Raw genomic sequence first — 17,426 nt, 5'->3', positions numbered from 1 at the left:
ATAGTTAGTCTGTTACTGAGAACATGGTCTGTTCTGAATCCTGACAGAGCAGTTCTCAGCAAGACAAGTAAACCTAGGCAGAAAACTAAGGAACAGCCCTAATTCATACTAAGTCCCAAAAAGGAAACCAACTACTAATCGAAACGACTAGCCACAAAGCCCTAAGAGATAAGCATTTCTCACCTCACTGGCCGAAAATGCATGTCAATAATTTCTTCAAATGACTCAATCGGATCGAAGCCTGTGAAAATAGACGATTACCGGGATATGCGATATTATTACTACCATTGATGATATTCCCTGGCTCATGCGAGGGTATCTACGATATGGATGATGTATCTTATCTATTCAGATTCATTGGTAGATTCAATAAACTGCTTGGTCTGATCTCTTCATGCAAGGTTGATCATCGCCATGGTTGTCTTCTAAACTATTGTCAAATAGTCCAGTCTTCGTGATGTTTATTTATAACTAATGAGACTGGGCCCCAGCAAGAGAGTTGAATGATCTTCGCTGGGATAGGGATCCTTCATTCAGGCCTACTACAGCCATTAAACGGTGCGACGTGCGTAATGTAATGTACCTGAAATGAATACGAGGAGACCCTGGCTTGCGCAACAGCGCTACCAATACGTACCTACGCAGTACCCACAAAAGTCGCATGGCGACTCGCTACCTAGTACCGAGATGATTGCCCCGGATGTTCGGGCCTAATTAGGCCGGACTGCTACGTTGACTTCGTCAAATGATCACCGTGATAGATGTAGAAGACTTAAATTCTTATCAGGACGCTTTGGGCAGGACGTGGCCGTAGTCGTAACGGTGTTCTCCGTATAGTGGAGAGAGATCGATGTTGGATAGTTCCGGTGAATGAGTGCGTACGACTAAGTAGTATTTAAGCCGTTGAGAATCTGCCTGCAAAATCGCTAGTCAGATTTCAACTGACAAGATTCGAAGGCTGAAACAGACAAAGACCTGAAATAGCGAAAGAAGAACGAAAAAAGGTCAAGGGGGTCAAATTACATTCGTTCCGGTGCTAGATCGTGTCCGGTACAGCGGGACTACCTTATCTCGGGGACTCTTTGACAATTTCCATTCTATCTGGTACACAGCGAGCCATTCTTTGCATCTCAAGGCAAAGTTACTTGACCCGCCTCTCAATGGATCCCTCGGTACTCCGTTCGATAGACGACATTCCAGAATCAATATTGCTGCAGGGGTCGTGAATATCAAACTACTGTATTCCGTATCTATGGATGTATTCCGTTCATAGTCGTATATTCCGCGAAAAAGAAAAAGAAAAGCATAAACGAATTATTATGCATGCATGCAGTGCTACTATTGACCTTGCATACCCTTGCTCTTTAGCCCGTGATAAGCCATGCCAATGGCTGAACTAGATGCCGTATGTCGTAGTATCTATCTATCTGGAAACCCCGCTCCTTAAATTCTGTCGACCTGGCTTGCCCTAAGTCCTGGCTCTAGATTAGTTAGCGCATTTCCACACAACTCATGGCTTGTGGATCCTTGTCATATGGACGTGTCATGTCACTTGTCAAATAAAGAGCAATCAGTAGTGTACTTAGGTAGAGTAGCCCAAGGGAGGAATAGTATAAACCACTATCTCTTATAATTTTGTGGTTCTCGACTGTCCGAACTGTATTCTTCTATCGAAACTTTCTTTTCTTCCCTCTTCTACCCGATTTGGGAGGTACAATCTTATATCTCATGGGGTAATTTGTTTTCTTATTAACTGCATTTTCCTGCTGCATTTGAAATTCGGGAAGGGGTTTGTCGTCCTGTACTTCCACCTAATCATGCAAGCATCATGTCCGAAGTATCCTCCCTGTGGTGGACCGACGAGAGAATAGAAGCAACCCTCTGCCGCCAATACGTATTTTCCCAATTACAGCCCGAACATCAAACGCAACTTTTCGAACCTTTACCATGGGGCGAAGGCCTGACAAGTGAAACATATCTCGAATGGATCCTTACAAAGGCCGGCAAGCTTTTCCTCATCCTGAACGAGCTCGGTATCCCGCAGCGCATCTTTAACTTGGCGGACGATTTTGTAGATGACTCGGATCTCCCGTTTGCCGAGTCTCGGGTTTCTGATTTACCCTTGGTTAGGCAGGATGATCAGTCGATTTCGAATTCAGCTGCGGCGGCGCTACATAATAAATTCTTCCTTGTGCAATGGCGATACCTTGTCCGTGGTATTAAGGAAGGCGAACATGTACGATATACCGAGAACGAAGGCGTGCCCGTCGAAGTCGTAAAGACGGGATTGGTGAATTCGAATAATAATAAAGACGGGGTAGAGAAAGTGGTTCTCTCCGGAGCGACGTGTCGTGTCTTTCTTCGTACGCAGGTGCGCATCAATGTTGCGCCGTACTTTTCCGAGGAAGATGAGGTGCTCGAAGAGATTCGCTCGTTGAGACAACTTGCGCATGAACATGTTCTGTCAATCTACGGCTCGTATACGGTGGATAACAGCATCAATGTCCTTTTCAACGGTGTCTATGAGCGGTCGTTGATGAGTTTCCTGTCCGATACGCCGCAGAATTTTAAACGTCTTCCAAAGCCGGATCGACGCGAGATTCTGGTCAATTGGCCTCATTGTCTGGCAAGTGGGTTAGCATGGCTTCATGCAAATGGTCACCCGCATGGATCGATTCGACCGTCCAATGTTTTGGTTGATAGTGACTATCGCATTTTCCTCGGTCATTTCGAGGGGCTGGATACGCTGCTGGACTCGCCGAAGATAAACGACATTGAAGCGTATCAATACGCTGCTCCGGAACGTTGGATTCGTACAACAGCTATCCAGGAAACAAATGCCGCGAGAAACGCCTTTCACTCGGGTGGCCGGACAACTCGTATCCCTTCATCGTCCTCTTCGACATCCGGATCATCATCCTCCGCATCTTCAAGGGGCACCGCTTTCACACCTCGATCAAGCTGGATGACAGCCGGATCTTCGCAGTCGAGCGAATCCAAGGGGACAGTGATTAGAGTCGGATCGAGAAACTCATTAGCCTCTTCGTCGTCGTCCTCTGCATCAGGAGGCTCGGGTGGTAGTCACGGCAAATCTGCACATAAACTCTTCCGCACAAAACCTATTCTTTACACACCACCAATACACTCTTCGAATTTGGCATGTGATTCTCGGACACGACCGGTGACAGCGCCTGAGAACGCAGCCAGTATCCCCTTTGTTCCACACAATACAGCCCTAGTGCGAACCTGGCAATCCCAACAGGTGGACGCGCAACTATCAGATATCTTTTCCCTAGGCGCCGTCATCACCGATATATTCACCTTTCTCTGCGAACGCAAAATCTCATCCTTTGCAAGCCACCGAAGCGCCAAAAACCGTACCCCCGGACGCGGCGGCGGTGTCGCAGATGCCTCATTCCATCTCATCACCAACCTACCTCAAGTCTCCTCCTGGCTTACACTACTAACTCAGGACTCTAAAAAGCGAAAGGGACTTGCATTTAGGGCTGTAGAGCCCATGTTGAATGTAGTCCGGGACATGATTGCGCGTATTCCTGACCGACGACCGTCTGCAGAAGAGGTGGAAGCTGGGTTTGCGCACGCCATTCGACAGTTGGACGGGATTATTGTTGCACATTGTAAACAGAGTCCTGCTGCTGCTACCACATCCAGAAAACCGACCACACCGTCCGCGCCGGTGGATATGCCGTTACCGCCGTCACCGGATTTGCATCGAAGGGAGTATGAGAGTGTTCTTGGAGGATCGAAGCCTAGAAGACAAGTAATCATCAATTATGGTGTTGAAGATGATGATTATCCCGATCCGTCCTTACGAACCAAAGAAAAGGACCAGCAACGACGAGGTTTACCTCGTTTAGATCTAGGCTATGAATTCGATTTTGGTTTCCCTGCCAGACCACGAGATCAAAGCCCTTCTACTCCCACAAGCTACTCATCGACCTCAACGCCGCCCCCTTCATCCGGAAACTCATATTCATCATTCCACCATCAACATCAACAAGACCACATCCTCAAACCGCGTCAATACCAACACCAGCAGAGACAACAACAGAACACCAAACAAAACAAGGAGAAATACGAACACAAAGACAGAGATGGTAGAACCATAGACGAAACAATCCTCCATCTCCGCAAAGCGCTCGAAGAAAAATTAAGTCACGATAGTACTGACGATGATGATATTGATGACGAAGAACGGAAACGGAGAAGGGAGAAGAGGAGGTATTATGATGATTTGGCTATGAGTTTGAATGGGAGTAATCTGAATTTACCTAGTTATGAAGCGTGACTTTCTTTTCATTTGTTTTTGGTTGTTGATGAATCAATGTGTTGGATTGGATTATTGCATTCGGGCTATTCTTTGCTCGTTTCTTATGTATGACTATTATATTGGGTTGTTTACTTATACCATAGGATAATCGTACTCTTATTTTTCACTTGAAAATTATGTGGCTCGTTGACAATGGTATGCCTGTCCAATACAGAGAAAATGCTTACAAACAACATATACACCTACCCCAGACCATCTATGTATAGATACAAGTCAAAGAAAAGCGGTCCTGCCATCTTCATCCAATTACAACGATTACAACCACCAGGCCATAAATCCAGTAAATCCAACCAGCACACCATAAATAACAGCAGCACCAGTCATACCGGCAGATCCAGGGGCCACAATACCACCAGCCGCAGCACCCTTGGAAGAGGTAGCAGCCGCAGATCCGCTAGAACCAGTACCGGAAGAAGTGCTGCCAGTGCTGCTGCTGCCGCCACCGCCGCTAGAGCCTGTGCCAGTAGCATCGGCGACCTGGCCAAGGGTTGGGAGAGGTGAGGTTGGGTTAACATCCCAAACACCAGATGTCTCGGCAGGGCAGGCCAAGGGGGTAATCTTTGATGCGGATGCGGTATAATCCGATAGTGCAACACCGGTTGGGTTCAAGGTAGCCCAGACGGATTTCAAGTTGGAGAAATCTGGAGAAATAGGGGTAGGTGTACCTCCACGGGTGAATCCACCGACGATGTTGGTACCGGTAGCAGTGGCAGCGACGCTGGGTCCGTAACTGATCAAACCGTAGTTGTTGGCTTCCTCGATCCATTCATAGATGATAGCACCAGACCAGGTATCAGACATGTCGTTACCCAAGATAGCAGACTGGTCTTCAAAGGTACGTGGAGGAACGGTGTTGCAACCAGTCTCAGAAAAGAAAATAGGGATCGAGTAACCAGTAGCATTCTTCTGAAGTTCAGAGTATCCTGATCCGGTAAAAGTGTTGTCACCACACCATTCATAAGCATTCAACGAGAAGAAATCCACGTTTTCAGATGAATTGGTCGAGCAGGCCAGGTAGTCTTGCAACATAGGACGCAGATCGGCGATATCAGCGGCGGCGTATCCAACGGGGATCTTACGGTAACCCTTGGAATCGCGGTAGGCTTTGACATCGCGCGCGGCGGCTTTTACGTAAGGAGCGGCCCAGGAGCCGTTTGTGCGAGTCAGGACTTCGTTTCCAATGAGGACACCGGCTAGGTTGTCGTAGTTGTGAAAGGCGTCCAGCACCTTTTCATAGGCGGATAACATTGTGCTGTTCCATTTGGGGGCGGACTGGAGAGTCAGCTTAAGGTCATCAACGCCGAGTAATGGGGCATACCTGATCAATAGACGTGTTGAAGGTCTCCAAATCAACAAACAGATAGATGCCAGCGTCCTCAAAAGCAGACATACAACCGTCATGATCACCATTTGGATCAACGTGGTAAACTCGGATTGTGTTGGCGCCCAATTCCTTCATCAAAGCAGCGTCCAATTTGCATTGAGCGGTGTTAACGAGAGGGTCATCGTCGGTGAGTTGATAGGCGATTCCTATCGAACTGTAAGCAAAGTACAGAAATCAAAAACACAATACACACACCCTTGATATAGAATTGATGTCCGGAAGAGTTAAAAAACTTGGCTCCAACAGTAGAAATTTGAGAAATGGCAGAGGCTTGCATGCCCAGCATGAACAAGCTTGCCCAGCGCATGAGCGAGAGCGACATGATTAAAGATTAATCAATTAATACAGCCACGACAGAGCGAGTGTATGTCTATGGCGATTGAAGATGAATAAGTCAACGAAGGACGAAGAAAAGAAATCGACAGTTGTTGAGGGAAAGTGAGAAAGAGAGGTTCGTGAGATAAAGAAGGAGAAGTTGGAGATGGATGTCTCAGGCACGTTAAATAATCAATACCGTATCATTACGACGCATATTACATGATTTCCAAGGCCATGGTGCGCCAAGCCTGTAGTTCCAGCGATATTATTGGTGGATGGCCTATAGATTGTGAAACTAGTCCCTGAATATGGTAATATTACCATACAATCTGATCTTATCTTCTCGTTCAACCCTTTTATTATCAGCGACACGTCAAGATTCTATCGATGACTGGTCTTGAGTAACTCTACATGAGTCAATATGAATGGCCACTATTGCGCACCAGAATACTCTCGCTATCCAGCAGCGAGAGTACGCGTGGCAGTCCTCAAGTCGCACAATATCGTCATTCAATCGAGACTCCAGATTATCGTTCACGCGGAGAGATTGACGGGACCAAGATTCGACAAGCTTAATTGATTCATTAAGAGCGGTCAGTCGAAAAGAGAAAGGCCATGGAATAGCCTGTGATCGTCACTATGGCCCCCGCGCAGGAGATTAAAGAGTTGCAGTCGAATGAAACGGCGTGGATTCTTGATTTATTAAGGAATACGAGCTTTCGCCTTGTCATGGATGATCGAGTTATCAGCGGGCGATAGTTAATAACTTTCGCGGACTGAATACTGTTACTTCTGGAAGATAGACATGTCTCGGCAGTCGTGACTGGCCCTAGATATCGCGAGTAGTTAGTGGCTCCATAACAATGGTCTAGAACAAGTCAAGCCTGGCGTTGGGCACTTGACGCTGCATTTCTCGCCGTGGATTGGATCGCACACAGATTAGCGCTTGAATGTCGAGCAGATCGAGCCGATATCCTCATGAATATTTTCTTTCTTTTTTTCTTTCTTTTTTTCTGCTGTATGACATATATGCATATATATGTATCCTCGTATCTCTCACTGTCTGGCCGGAAGCGGAATGCGGAGCGCTTACTCGGTGGGGCATCACTAATCATCATCACTCAGGAGAGTCAACCGCCTCTACAACCACAGTTCACTCTCAACTATACCACAGGATACCAATCTACGGAATCTCTTTCCATTTCTATACGTCATTGATTCAGCCTACACTATATACTCCAATGGGCCTTCGAAGTCGACCGTTACCAAGTACAACTACACATTCACTCGCATTACGCTGATAACCAGGGGAAAACTGCCGTATCTTTATCAATGGTCGATTATTGTCTCAATCATGTCTCTATCTACCGATATCTCGTCGCCGTTCAAGGTTCCCGCAGAGGTAATGGCTGTGCTTGAGCACGACGAGGCGTTCCAGAGTCTCCGCCAACACTGTTCGGAGTCATCGAGGTACCTTGATCTACGAAAACATCCATTAAAAGGATACTGACGCAAAACAGTCTCTGCCCCTTCCACAATGAAGAATGCAGCGAACAGCAACGCGCCGTCTTCCAATTGCACCGTGACGTCATCTACACCCTTCTCCTCCCTTTGTTCGAAATCCACAACCAAGCAACCCAAATCGCGACTCGTGTACTGGGCAGACGACAAGGCACAGAACCCGAACGAGCCTTTCGCGGCCAGGCCCGTGGCGCTTTTACCTGGTTACACTGCATTCTGACCGAGGAACGGGACTTTTGTCTGGCGGAGGGATGTCCCGCTTGTATCGTCTTGCATGTCCTTTCTTCGGAACCCACGATTCGTCTGGTTACAGTGGCTTGTCTGCTGTGCGACTTTCTCTCGTCCACCGATTTCGCAGTGCAGAAACTTCATCATGGTCACCCGGATTTTGGTTTTTGGCTGGAAGCAATGGAGAACGCTGTCCGGGAAGATCCTCTCTGGGGCGAGGCATTTTGGCCGGAAATCCGTCACAGAGCGGAAAGTCTGGCTGTCGACATTAAGTATTTGATCATGCAGTGTGTTGAACTTCGCACCGGCACCGAATTACAGCGAACATCGTCTACGGCCAGTAGTAACAGCAGCGCCAAGTCTTCCTGTTCAGTGACCATGCGATCAGATCGCCATGCATACCGGGTTCATGTGCGCAGTATCCCGGTCCAACCATCAGCACTCGCCAGACGACAACTAAACATGATGTGGGAAGAACAAGAACTCGTCTCAAAATTCCTTCTCCAGGGATATCTCAATTCATTATGCTGGAGTGATCGTCACCGGAAGATGCTCGAATTCTCAAAGACGGGATCATTATATCTTTCCCCCGGAACCATTTAACACTTTTTACACTCTTTTCTCTTTCCTTTCGTGCACATATTCGACTCATTCTTTTCTTGTTGATTCATTTGTTATATCATTTTTATACCCTTATGTTATAGAATCCAATACATCGGATCTGGATTCGGGCTAGCGTTGGAGTCGGGGTTTATCCATATACATGGGTCTGTTGAGCAGGCATATTTTCTCTAACTATTACTCGATATTCTTAATTTCCTAATTTCATTCGAGAATATATGCATTGAACAAAACATGTGGTCCCGCGTAAACCTTAATTCATCAATATAGAGGTTAATGCTATTGCCCTGATATTTGTGTCAATTGAAGTGATGTCCTAGGAGGATTGGATAAGACGATGTCGTATCAAGACATCCGCTATGCCGGTGCATTGACACGATTGCATACACAGACGCAATACATATATATAGCCTGCCATCTTGTGAATAAATTGGGTTTTTGTCTGCCATATGATGCCACCCATCGGCACTGATGTTCTCGAATGATATCGTTCGATAATGACAGTGGTAAGACTTCTGTTGCCATAATATGCCGCACTATTTTGTCGTCGTCCTATGAATCAAGGTTCCTGGAGGCAAAGGATTGCGAGCGCTCGTCACTGCGACCTGCTAATTCCTTCAATTGTTCGGGATATCGCTTTCCGTCAGGCTGCTTGTTAACGAGTCATCCTATCTTGAAGCGATACCTTACTCGAGCCAATCCGATCATCGCTGATGATACCGTACCGGTCTTATAGAAGACTCGACATCATCAGGATGCTGACGCTGACGCTGGCATTGATCCAGCAACTCCTCACGTAACTGTCTCGTCTGCCTCTACAATAATTCCCCTCGAAGGCCCGGCATATTCACCCACAGAAGAGTGACACAAGTCAGCAAATGCGATCTTACCGCTGGAAGATTACCTGATATTTGTCAGGCTGGCATCCATACTCTCTCGCATGTTCAGTAATCAACTAAGTGGTCTTGGGAGGAGAAAGCCTGACTTCCATTCGGTTTAGTGTGGAAAGGCTTGGCAAAATGCACTTTCCTCTTTGGGAACACAAGTATAAGTCGTCAGTTCCTTCCATATTTTTCCCTCTCTTATTTATCTCTGTCAAGCGAGTTCCCTCCATGATAGTCTGCTGGACTCCCAGGTCATGAATAAGTGATAATGCGTCTGTTTTATTCTCCAGAAATCACAAGTCCTCGACTACTCTTCACACAGTAAGAGTCTGAACAGCACTCGTGACGACAGATGGCTGCCTTATCCCGCAGGTGCTCCGATACCCCATCAAAAACAAATACGTCCTTTCTTATCCTGTTTTGAGCCCATAGTTTTATACTGATCACTCTTTCTCACAGTCCCAGCGCCGTGTGATACGTGATGAATGCATACGAAGAAATACGAAGAACCGAGCAATGATACACCAAGGAAGTGGCTGAAAGATCATATTGGCATGCTTGCTAGAGTTCATGCACATAGCCTTTGTTCCACTGCGATGGTAGCATGTCGACCAGTCACTTTAGGTGGTTCGGTTGCAGAAGAATTTGCGGTCTAGTTATCAACTTTGCGGCCAAGATGGGCCATTTACAAACCCTACATCGGTTCTGCTTCCGAGTTTCGGGAGATATCTAATGGATCACATTGTTATCGTCAGCGACTCCCACTCAGATCCAGCAGCATGTTGCACTTCCGAGGCTATGAGTATGCCACGTGCTCTGGAAACGGCATTATCAGCCAAAGTATCGCAGATAGACTGTGATATAAGTGTGCGATTCGATTGAGAAAGGTCAAAAACAGCTTGGAAGGAGTTAGAGTTCATACCTTCAAGAGAACAATCAGCTCAGCAATTGCTTGGCGAGTCTCCAAATGTCCTGTCTTCGAATTTAGTCGTCCTTGGTTTCCCGAATAGGAAAATCGTATTCCAGCGCCGGACTTTGCATCGGAAGAGCCACAGGTCTATGTGGGGTTGCGCTCAAGGGTGTTCATCGTTGCTAATGTCACAAATGACTTGCGAAAGTGCGCATCAAGAAAGAGGACTCTTCTGCTGGATATTTCCAGGGTAGATCAAGATGGATGCTTGATTGTTTGAAGAATTGGGTATGTTCCACCACTGAACCAACAAGGAGATCAAGCTATCCACCTTCCCGGGATTTGAGCTTAGTTTTCTTTGGAAAATTGGTGTGAAATGAACTAATTAGTTAACTAGTTAACTCTATATGTATTAGTAATACCAATGGGGCATCAACCCACACCATTCGCCAAACCCCAGGATCCGGACCCACTTACCATATTTAAGTCGTCTCCCTCTTTCAACATCGTTCAGCTGACTTGACAGCATTTTTCAAGATAATGAGTCGACCACATGAAAGGACAGCAGCAGCCATCAAACGGCCCTTTGCGCTTCGTCATAACCAATCCCGCTTCGAATGAAGGTCGAGCAGAAAGAATTCGCGACGTTCGTTCACATGCGGGAAGGTGGAGATGGCGACAAGCGAGGAAAGGTCAGTATGATAAATCAGAATTAAATGAAGATGCGATTGTGAAGAGGCTGTCAGAGCTGTCAGGGCCTACAGACCCGTCTACTCGGACATCAACTACAGTAGCAGATAATGATGAAGATCCTCTGGAAGCGGGCTCATCGTACGCAACAGTTCCGATCGTTCATACTGGTTTCATAGATTTCTCTGGCGCATTGGACAATTGGTCCTCATTTCCTGTGCATTCCGCTGGGCTCCTGATGTCACCTGGTGCAGACATGCTAGATCCTTATCAGACACATGTCCCATCGCCTCTCTTTGGAGGAACTGTTAGCGCTAACAATAAATACTGTACTAGTGTTACTTTCCCTAACACAACTGAGCTGACCAGTACTTCTAGGCCTCTCTGTCCTATGGCCTATTCTAATGCCGGGAACGACAAATACAGCAGACCATCCAGGTGTACAGGCCTGGTTTTCGCTTTCTCTGTCGGACCCTGCTCTGCATAGCTCCATGCTATTTGGTGCTTGTTCGCATCGATGGGTGCAGTGCATAGTGAAACGCCTGGGGAACTTCAGCAGCAAGGATGCGAGAGACTTGGCTCTTGCTGAATCAGATTCAATCAGCAAGATTAACTCGGCAATACAGGATCCATCAAAGGCTACCTCAGATGCGATAATACTTTCTGTGCTGTGTCTGGCGAACAACCATAGCCCGCTGGAGCAACACCCTAAACCTTACCCCTTCGATCCTCCTTTGAGGAAATTGCAGTGGTTAGATGCTTATGGTTATTTATCCCCGAATTCAGTACATCAGGCAGGACTTGCTATCCTTATAGCATTACGAGGCGGACTGGACAAGTTAGAGCTTCCAGGCCTTGCAGCAGTCATCTCATTGTATGTGACTTTGATGTACTCGTCAATAACAGTATACTGATTTTATTATCTAGTTCCGACGTCCTAGGCGCCAGCAGATCATTGACTCGGCCTCGCTTCCCATTTATTGGACTGCAAACTAACACACCCTCATTTTGGGAGAATATAGGCTGGTGCAATGGGGGCTATACCGACGCAATGGATATTGATCTTTTATTAAGCCTGGGGATAACGCCCGAAATGTACCGTACTTTCCAAGCAGCTCGGGCATATATGGCTTTCGTCGAACTTTTTCTAGATGGCGCTCATATGGACATGCAAAGTGCGTTGTTCTGCGACAGCCGTAACTTTGTACAATGGCACATCATGTCCCTCCTTCCTGCCAGCCATCTAGGCCTTGTCAATCCTATGGTTATCCAGGTACATGAGGCGTGTAGACTGGGTCTGGTTATTTTCGGAATTGGCGTCATATTCCCTCTACCCCCTGAGTCCGCTCCCTTCTTGAAGCTTGTTCGGTTACTACAACTAGAACTCCAGATGTGCGCCAAAGACAGCATGACATGGACACATACTGTGCCTGAGATGAAGATACGCTGCTGGTGTCTTGTCTTGGGCGGAATTGCAGCTATCGGCACATCGGAAAGGGAGTGGTTTGTCGCTGAGCTGAGACTTTTCAAAGAAAAGTATTCCATCTCGACATGGAACCAAGTGAGGAGGATTATGAAGTCGATCTTGTGGCTTGATGTCGTGTGTAACGGGCCGGGGGAAGAGCTGTGGCGTGAAGTAGTACGCTTATCTAGTAGAGGTTCCGATTTTTCATTTTAGTCTTGTGGTATTGGGAGTGTAAAGATTGCCATTGAATCCTGACACATTTCATTTACGCAATCTATCAAAAAAATTCTTTCTAGCTACTTGGTGCAAGAAGTAATTGGCAAATCACGGTGAGAGTGTTGTACGGAATTTGAAACAATGAAACCATGGATCAACGGTATTATTCCTTTCTTTGTTATTCATAGCTATTGAACAGATATGGGTCATCTCTATAACTCCAGACTCGGACCCATGACTACAATTGTCTTCGTTGGCGGGTTCGTCGGTGCATTTATTGCATCCACAGCAGCCGACTAGGTGCTTTGGGCGCTGGATCCGCATGTTGACCGGTACTGTACCAGCTCGACGTTTATTGTCACCGAACTCGGGACCAAGGACGTCTTTGATCGGATTGGGGAGTATATTTACCTATGCTTCTGGGCTGTCTTTGTTGTTTGAATTGGCTCAGCCGGGGTTATTACTTCTTTGGTGAGACGTTTTGATAGTGGCGAGAACTACATTTGGTGCAAGCATACTCTGTATGGTCATGGCGAACCTTTTCTATTCCAGGGAGTTCCGATGTTTCTCATTGTCCTCGCTGTTGACTGCAAAGTTTCCGCATCCCCTTGTTACTTCTACTCCAGGGGACCCCCGTGCCGACTCCTCCCCCTCGACCCTCGAAGCCGGCAAACTCGACGAATCGAAATGTCGAGTAAAACGTTAAGCTAAAACGACTATTAAAACTTGACAAATCCCCCGCAAACTATAGACGCATCGTCGCATTACTAACAATCTCGAACGGCCCTCTCATATGACATTCAGCCCCATTCTAAACCAACATCAGCGCTACATCCACTCACTCAACAAACGAGCGATCAGCGGTGACATGCAGATCTGGAACTTGATCTGGGCCTGTTGTCAGGGTGTACTAGCAGATCGTATGTATCGGTCGTCGTATGCTTTGACCAACTTCGTCTTTCGGGCATGATCTTGGTCAATGTGCCCTTAACCATTTGCTGTGTCTCTGGAATTTTTGATATTAGTTAACGGATTGAATCACGACCATATACTTCGCCTCCCCGAGACCGAGGATATAACCGAAGTCGAGCTGGGCTATTTATTTGAAGATGGAATGCGACTTCGCTTAAAGGGCTGGAAGGGACTGAGACGGAGGTACACGAGGTGACCTGCAGTAAAACATGGTTGATCCGTGGAATATCTGACTATCTATCGCATTGTTATCTCTCCTTAACAATGAGATACTGCCCATTAGCCAATCCTTTTATCTACTACGTATCGCACTATCAATGGAGAATAAAATGACTCAAATAAACGGTGACGACCTATCTCAGCCCAATTTGGGCGGGTGTGTTAGGGTTAGGCAGGTCACACGGCGCAAAAAAGGGAGCAAAAAGAACGCCGAGTTGTCTGGCCGGCACACAACGGATCGATGATCGATCCGATGGATGGATCTAAAATATATGAAACGGAACGGGACAAGAGAAAATTTCCCTTTCGCTTTTTCGCAATTGTCATGTACGTATCCGAGATTCCGAGTGACTTGAGGAGATTATATCCGCACGGTCAAGACCGACTGAATTGTGTAGGGATCTATCCTGAGCGCTCAGACATTGGTAGTACAAAGGTCCATGTACTGGCCAATTCCGGCGTTGTGCATGGAAGAAGAAATAGGACTTGTCATGAGACGAGGTTTAGGTAAAGGTGGAGAGGAGAGATTTTATCTAGAGTCATGATTCATGAAATAGAAATTAAAGGCTTCCGGATCCGGATGTGGCTGGCTAGAATTTGAGTGTTCGCCACCAGATACCAGTATATACCAGTATATGCCAGGTATATACATGTATCCTGCCTAGAGATATACTATTATACGTAGTATGAGTACAAGACAAGACAGAAAAGTAAGAGATCTGATCACAGTGTCGCGTCGAGCTTCTGTCGGAGATATCCTAGCATTATTATTAATGGGTAATAAGTAACTAACTAAGCTAAAGACTGGAGTATGGAGTAAATAATACTGAAAAAGAAATATAGGTCTAGACCCTGTCACACAGCCTGACTGATCATTTCAGCTAAAGCATACTCCGTAGAGTCTTATTTCTAGGGCTTCCAGCGTTCAGGAGAGTGCAAAAAGTATTCGAATAGTGGAGAGAGTCTAGACCAGCCCTAAACTAACGAGTCTGGCCCCGTCGATCATCAAAAGGTTCGCTGTAGCCTGTGAATATCTACTCTTCTGACAGACGAAAACTCGTCAAGACTATTCTACAGTTAGAGATTATTCTTTTAAATAGTTATGTACCTACAATATCATTCATCTTAGGCAGATATCGACAGGCAGCAAAATCATCGCCAGCGCAAGGCTGAGGCCGACTGCCTAGATTCCCGGTGGGTCTTCCGAGCGACCCTAAAAAAGCGACGAGTCTAGACTCGATTTCTTTTCTTTTCTTTTCTTCGTTTCACTTTCTTCCTTATACTCCGTCTATCCCTACACATTCCTCCGTTCTCCACCTTTTTATTGACTTGTCCTTCGAGAAGGAGCGCTTCTCTTCCTTCGGCACCTCTCTCCCAACTCATCCCTCAACAATAACGCTCACCGTCTCGCCTCATTGCAGTTTCGTCCGGATCCACGAGTCATCCGCTATATATAATCATAATAAAACAAGAAGTTGAATGACGCCGACCATATGACTCTACATCTGACACGGAATGACTTTCGTCTCGTTTGCGTGGAGAGTGAGCTGAAGAAAGACAGCAAGAAACAACAGCAGTTCATGGACCTCACCGACAATTCCATGTTCCCCCCGGCTCCATATTTCTTCCCTACCACTCGATCCTTGTCGTCGTCTCCCAGACCACGTCGCCGGGCATCGCAGGGCTCCATCTCTACCCAACACGTACACTATCCCTTGTCTCGCTTTCTGGCTTCAAAGGAGAAGACCGCTCTTCAAATTCCCTCATTTAACTCAGCTCGGGCATCGTCGAAGATACAAATGTTGGTCGATACTACCGTTCCGGGCGATTCATTACGGTCTCTACCCTTGACACCGCCGGCAGACGACGAAGACGATGAGCATTGGGCAGTTCCATCCGTGGATCCGGGGATGAATCGCGAGCCAAAGCCGCAGGTCGCCATGGACGAGAATCGGGATAGACACAACGCCTCTCAGTCTCAAAGAGACGGCAGATCCTCTTTAAATGCAGTACCGGGTCGACAGTCGTCGAGTGACGATGATGTGCACATGACCGATCAAGACACGCACGACCAACCGCCTCCAGAGAATTGGCTCGATAACGGCATCAAAACAGCCCGTGAGTTACTTGATTCGCCTTTTCCGGGCTTCATCAAGGAAACTAATCTCTTGCTAGTTTCTTCCCTTTTCGACTCCAATAAAAGCCCCGATGCAGTGCGTCTTGTTTCGCAGACTCTGCCGTATCCTCGATCCCCAGAGCGAAATGTACGGTTACCGACTCAAAGCACCGTGTTTGGATCGATAATCGAAAACATACAAGATCGTCTTCGTCCCGAAAGACCACCTTATATCCATGTTGTTCATGCAGTGCCGGAAGATTTCAGCCTGTCCAACCTACCGACTTCGCCTCCTAGCACTCCAGGTCATCTAATGCAAATGGACAATCCCTTCGATGCGACTGTGTTCTCCAGTGCAAGCACAGTTCCCGTATATCACGATATTTATGGTAGTGTCCGCCCCGTCAGCTGGCCACATCCTATTGTCCCACCTTATAGTATTCACATTTCCGTTCTGGAACGATATATACCACCCTCAACACGACACGAGTACCGCGATATGTTTTGTTACGGTCGACCGTCCATACTCACGGACCGTCTACTCGAGCTATCCCCTCTTGGCGGATGCCTTTTGTTCATATATCCTACCCGACTTGGGGCCATGACCTTTAAGAGTCAATATCTTGGACCCATTTTAGACCCTCTCTTGCGACAGTTGGTGGTTGTTAATGGCTTTTCTGCAGACGTGAGTCGAGAGTTGGGTAAATTAGAAGCGGTCAACGGTATGGACGACTTTGATACGATGAAGATGAATGTGGAAAATTTGTGTCAGAAACTCAGCAATCAAGCAGCCAAATTCACGGTAGTCCAAGCTGGCAAGGGCCGTGCTCCGCTTGATCGTAACCTCTGGACTGAATGGTTTATTCAACAAGAGCGTCCACGAATGAAATCCTTATTGAGTCGGAGTTGGCAGACATCCGGACGACACACGCCAAAACTGAACAGCCCCGAGACTAGCGGAGGTTTGAGCTCAGCGATGTTATTGAGCGAGATTATCGAAGGAATCAAACGACGACAATACGAGACATCTCCCAGGGGAGATATCGAGCTTGGTGTTTTTGTGATCCGCCGATCGCACTAACTTTGTCTATGTTTTTTTAAGACTATTTATTTAGCAAAGGAACGGAGTGTCAGGGAAAAAAAGTATGTTATCATCAGATTAGCGACATGGCAGTGAGGCGTTCAGGGGGGAACGGTATTGATTTTGTTCTATTCATGATTGGTGTGATTGCTACAGTTATAGAATACCCATTTGTTATTGTTGTTTCAAGACGAGGTCCTGTATACAATATTACTGTACCGTCTATTGCTAGAGTTGAATAGACAATATAATAATTATTCTTAATCATCAATATTCAAACGTTCTTTTGTAGTAGCAACCCTAACCCTCCCAAAGCGGTGAAGCAGCTCAAGTGATGCCGGAACAACGTGTTTCCGTCAGCCGGATCGTTCTCCGGAAGTCGAGAGTATCGACAATTCTTTCTCGCCTGTTGTTGCGCTCCAAGATCAATTCTTCTTCTTTATTGAATTT

The 17,426-nt window shown here is 46.7% G+C and overlaps 5 protein-coding genes across 5 annotated transcripts, besides 2 other annotated features; 4 read left to right on the top strand and 1 right to left on the bottom strand.

The window, feature by feature from the left end:
* Positions 1 to 1,828: 1,828 nt before the first annotated feature.
* Positions 1,829 to 4,460, top strand: TSTA_027570 (protein kinase domain-containing protein; the record flags this gene model as incomplete). The annotated part of the gene is made up of 1 exon (XM_002479852.1): positions 1,829 to 4,460. The coding sequence occupies one exon, from the start codon at positions 1,829 to 1,831 to the stop codon at positions 4,307 to 4,309; it is 2,481 nt and encodes an 826-aa protein (XP_002479897.1). The 3' UTR covers positions 4,310 to 4,460.
* Positions 4,461 to 4,532: 72 nt separating this feature from the next.
* TSTA_027560 (1,3-beta-glucanosyltransferase, putative) lies at positions 4,533 to 6,057 on the bottom strand (the record flags this gene model as incomplete). The annotated part of the gene is made up of 3 exons (XM_002479851.1): positions 4,533 to 5,623; positions 5,670 to 5,881; positions 5,931 to 6,057. The coding sequence occupies 3 exons, from the start codon at positions 6,055 to 6,057 to the stop codon at positions 4,607 to 4,609; spliced, it is 1,356 nt and encodes a 451-aa protein (XP_002479896.1). The 3' UTR covers positions 4,533 to 4,606.
* Positions 6,058 to 7,039: 982 nt separating this feature from the next.
* Positions 7,040 to 7,068: a microsatellite.
* Positions 7,069 to 7,120: 52 nt separating this feature from the next.
* TSTA_027550 (uncharacterized protein) lies at positions 7,121 to 8,640 on the top strand. The gene is made up of 2 exons (XM_002479850.1): positions 7,121 to 7,523; positions 7,574 to 8,640. Exons 1-2 carry the CDS (start codon positions 7,408 to 7,410, stop codon positions 8,403 to 8,405), a joined length of 948 nt encoding a protein of 315 aa, XP_002479895.1. The 5' UTR covers positions 7,121 to 7,407; the 3' UTR covers positions 8,406 to 8,640.
* Positions 8,641 to 10,770: 2,130 nt separating this feature from the next.
* Positions 10,771 to 12,749, top strand: TSTA_027540 (uncharacterized protein; the record flags this gene model as incomplete). Its single annotated transcript, XM_002479849.1, has 4 exons — positions 10,771 to 11,048; positions 11,087 to 11,214; positions 11,286 to 11,781; positions 11,835 to 12,749. 4 exons carry the CDS (start codon positions 10,771 to 10,773, stop codon positions 12,583 to 12,585), a joined length of 1,653 nt encoding a protein of 550 aa, XP_002479894.1. The 3' UTR covers positions 12,586 to 12,749.
* Positions 12,750 to 15,019: 2,270 nt separating this feature from the next.
* Positions 15,020 to 15,040: a microsatellite.
* Positions 15,041 to 15,133: 93 nt separating this feature from the next.
* Positions 15,134 to 17,242, top strand: TSTA_027530 (uncharacterized protein). Its single transcript, XM_002479848.1, has 2 exons — positions 15,134 to 15,897; positions 15,955 to 17,242. The coding sequence occupies exons 1-2, from the start codon at positions 15,273 to 15,275 to the stop codon at positions 16,974 to 16,976; spliced, it is 1,647 nt and encodes a 548-aa protein (XP_002479893.1). The 5' UTR covers positions 15,134 to 15,272; the 3' UTR covers positions 16,977 to 17,242.
* The last annotated feature ends 184 nt before the right edge of the window (positions 17,243 to 17,426 follow it).

This window comes from Talaromyces stipitatus, genomic scaffold, assembly GCF_000003125.1.
Source record: "Talaromyces stipitatus ATCC 10500 scf_1105507295541 genomic scaffold, whole genome shotgun sequence".
NCBI classification, from domain to species: Eukaryota; Fungi; Ascomycota; class Eurotiomycetes; order Eurotiales; family Trichocomaceae; genus Talaromyces; species Talaromyces stipitatus.
Note: the sequence above shows the minus strand (reverse complement) of the source record. Positions and strands in the feature narration are given on the sequence as shown.

Coding starts and splice junctions, on each gene's coding strand:
- TSTA_027550 (XM_002479850.1), top strand. CDS start 7,408: ATGTCTCTATCTACCGATATCTCGTCGCCGTTCAAGGTTCCCGCAGAG. Junction 7,524..7,573: donor CACTGTTCGGAGTCATCGAG/GTACCTTGATCT, acceptor GACGCAAAACAG/TCTCTGCCCCTTCCACAATG.
- TSTA_027530 (XM_002479848.1), top strand. CDS start 15,273: ATGACTCTACATCTGACACGGAATGACTTTCGTCTCGTTTGCGTGGAG. Junction 15,898..15,954: donor TAACGGCATCAAAACAGCCC/GTGAGTTACTTG, acceptor ATCTCTTGCTAG/TTTCTTCCCTTTTCGACTCC.